Consider the following 2,986-nt stretch of genomic DNA (forward strand, 5'->3'; position numbering starts at 1 on the left):
GGGGCAGTGAGAGTGTGGGTGTGCGCGCCTGTGCGTGGATGTGTTAGACAGAGTGATGTGGGGAAGCCTGGGTCTGACTGGAATGCCATACAGAGAGCTGGCACAGTCCAGCTGGGTCCACATGGTGTGTTTGGAACTCAACGCGCAGCTCCCACAGCCCTCCCCAGTGAGGACAGCACAGAGGGGGAGTTACCTGTCACAAAACTCACTGATGGTTTCCCAGTAAGCCTCCGGTACAGCAAACCATTCACAGTCCCCGGGCCCGATGTTAATATTCACCGAACAGAAGTTGTTATTCTCCTGGTGGCCTGTGTAGGGGAAGGGGATAGAGTGAGACACATCAGACATGGCCCAGTAACCTCCCATCACTGCACGCCCACCAAATCGTTCCACTCCCTGTAATGGGGTGTTGTTCCAGCCTGTTCAAACCTTTGTACCAAGCACACTGCCAAACGCAGGCAGGGGAAAGGGGCGACGGGCTGCTGGAAGGGAATAAGGAGCGTGGGGGGGCTATTTAGCCCCACCACCTCACCTTCCCCTGCCATCATTCAGTCAGCTGATCAGACTGTGGGCTCCACGGTACTAGTCTGTGTCCATCCCCAAACTCAAAATCCCATCGATCCGTCTTAAATATACTCAATGATAGCCTCTACCGCCCTCTGGGGAGGGGTGAGAGAGTTCCCAACTCCAAGAGAAAAAAAAATCCTGCTCATCTCGTCTTCAAGACTCCTTTGATATAAACTACAGCCCTACCCACCCCCCCCATACCCACTCCAGATATCCACCCCTAGCCCCCCTGGTGGGATGTTGGGGTAGGGGACACGTTTTCCCCAGCCCAGCTCTGTTTCAACTCTGGTTCTTATAATGACGAGCAATACACAGCCTTTAGCCCAGGATCGGGCAAGTGCGTACGTTCTCTCAAGATCACAAGCTTGCTCTCTCTCAGACGCAGTCTGACCCACCGTCACCCCCAGCCGAAGATGTTTTCCGTTCAGGTTCCAGCATCTGCAGTAACTCGCTCCAGACTCTTTTACCAATTGGCTCCAATGTGACTCAACCCCTTCCCAACGTAAGGGACCGAAACAGTACTGTACAAGACAATGCAGCTGTACAAAACTCAGGTGCGGCCGCACTTGGAGTATTGTGTACAGTTCTGGTTACCGCATTATAGGAAGGATGTGGAAGTGTTGGAAAGGGTTCAGAGGAGATTTACCAGGATGTTACCAGGTATGGAGGGAAGGTCTTACGAGGAAAGGCTGAGGGACTTGAAGCTGTTTTCGTTTGAGAGAAGGTGGTTGAGAGGTGACTTAATAGGGACATGGAAGATAATCAGAGGGTTAGATAGGGTGGACAGTGAGAGCCCTTTTCCTCGGATGGTGATGGCGAGCATGAGGGGACATAGCTTTAAATTGAGGGCTGATAGATATAGGACAGATGTCAGAGGTAGTTTCTTTACTCAGAGAGTAGTAGGAGGTGGAACGGCCTGCCTACAACAGTAGTAGACTCGCCAACTTTAAGGGCATTTAAATGGTCATGGGATAGACATATGGATAATAATGGAACGGTGTAGGTTGGATGGGCATCAGGTTATTGTTACAGGTTGGTGCAGGGTCTGTACTGCGCTGTAACCTTCTATGTTCGATGTAATCCTGTCACTGAGGCCCTGTACCGCAGGACTGTCCAACGTTTAACATTGCGTCCCCCCTCGCAATTGAGATTTATCTTCCGCTGCACGTACACGCTGACGTTTTTGGAGAAAGTGAGGACTGCTGATGCTGGAGATCAGAGTCGAGAGTGTGGTGATGGGAAAGCACAGCCGGTCAGGCAGCGTCCGAGGAGCAGGAGAGTCGACGTTTCGGGCAGGAGCCCTTCTTCAGGAATGATGTGTTTGGATTCACGGACAGGGACACCCTGTAGAATGCAGCATCTCAGGGTCTGCGTCAATAATAAGTCTGCTTTTCCATTTTTTACGCTCAAATTAGTTTCCCACGTTATTCTCCGTCTACCCGCTCACTGATCCCTTCGCAAGTTTTTTGAATCCTCCTCACAACTCGGAGAAAGTGAGGGCTGCAGATGCTGGGGATCAGAGCTTAAAAACGTGTTGCTGGAAAAGCGCAGCAGGTCAGGCAGCATCCAGGGAGAAGAAGGGCTCATGCCCGAAACGTCGATTCTCCTGCTCCTTTGATGCTGCCTGACCTGCTGCGCTTTTCCAGCAACACATTTTTAAGCTCCTCCTCATAACTGACTGGCTTCAGGCTGGGTGAAAGTGAGGACTGCAGATGCTGGAGATCAGAGTCAAGATCAGAGTGGTGCTGGAAAAGCACAGCAGGGCAGGCAGCATCCGAGGAGCAGGAGAGTCGACGATTTGGACAATAGCCCTAGGCTGTGTCCAAAAACAGAAAGCACTGCAGATGCTGTCAATCAGAAAGAGGAGCTGCAAAGTTAACTCTGATTTCTCTACATGATTGCGGCCAGACCTGCTGAGCTTTTCTGGCACCTCCTGTGTCTGCAGTCGTAGGTTGACACAGCCCCACCAAGATGGGGAGCCCTTATCTAGTCTTGAGCCCTGAATGTGACACCTTGTAAAAACCAAAATACACCACAGTGAGTGGTTCCCCTTTATCTAACCTGTTTGGCAAATAATCACACAACTGTCAGCAACTTTGAGGAGGGGGCAGGGAACAAGGGAATGGCGGGGCAAGGGGCAGGGAGTCACATGGACTCCTCACCTGGAGTCCGGCTGCCAGGAACTTTCATGTAGAGCTGCACAGTGTTCATGCCATAGATGGTGTGCCCCACGTGGCTCAACATGTTCCCGTTCGATGAGACGCGCATGAACGCTGGTAACTTCAGCAACTCCTGTAGCTGCGGCTTCCAGCTGCACAGGGGGAGAGAGAGAGAGCAAGAGAGGGGGAGGGAGGGGAAGAGAGGGGAAGGGAGGGGAAGGGAGGGGAAGGGAGGGGAAGAGAGGGGGAGGGAGGGAGGG

At 52.3% G+C, this 2,986-nt stretch overlaps 1 protein-coding gene across 1 annotated transcript in view; it reads right to left on the reverse strand.

Annotated features, from left to right (window-relative positions):
* Positions 1–166: 166 nt before the first annotated feature.
* LOC122547003 (lysine-specific demethylase 6B-like) overlaps positions 167–2,986 on the reverse strand; it is a gene marked incomplete at its 5' end in the record, with an annotated part of 21,712 nt that continues 18,892 nt past the window's right edge. The window contains 2 exons of the mRNA XM_043685601.1: positions 167–308; positions 2,730–2,878. Of these exons, the coding sequence (XP_043541536.1) occupies positions 190–308; positions 2,730–2,878 (268 nt within the window). The remainder of the gene's footprint in view (positions 309–2,729; positions 2,879–2,986) is intronic.

This window comes from Chiloscyllium plagiosum, unplaced genomic scaffold (assembly GCF_004010195.1).
Source record: "Chiloscyllium plagiosum isolate BGI_BamShark_2017 unplaced genomic scaffold, ASM401019v2 scaf_13673, whole genome shotgun sequence".
NCBI lineage: Eukaryota > Metazoa > Chordata > Chondrichthyes > Orectolobiformes > Hemiscylliidae > Chiloscyllium > Chiloscyllium plagiosum.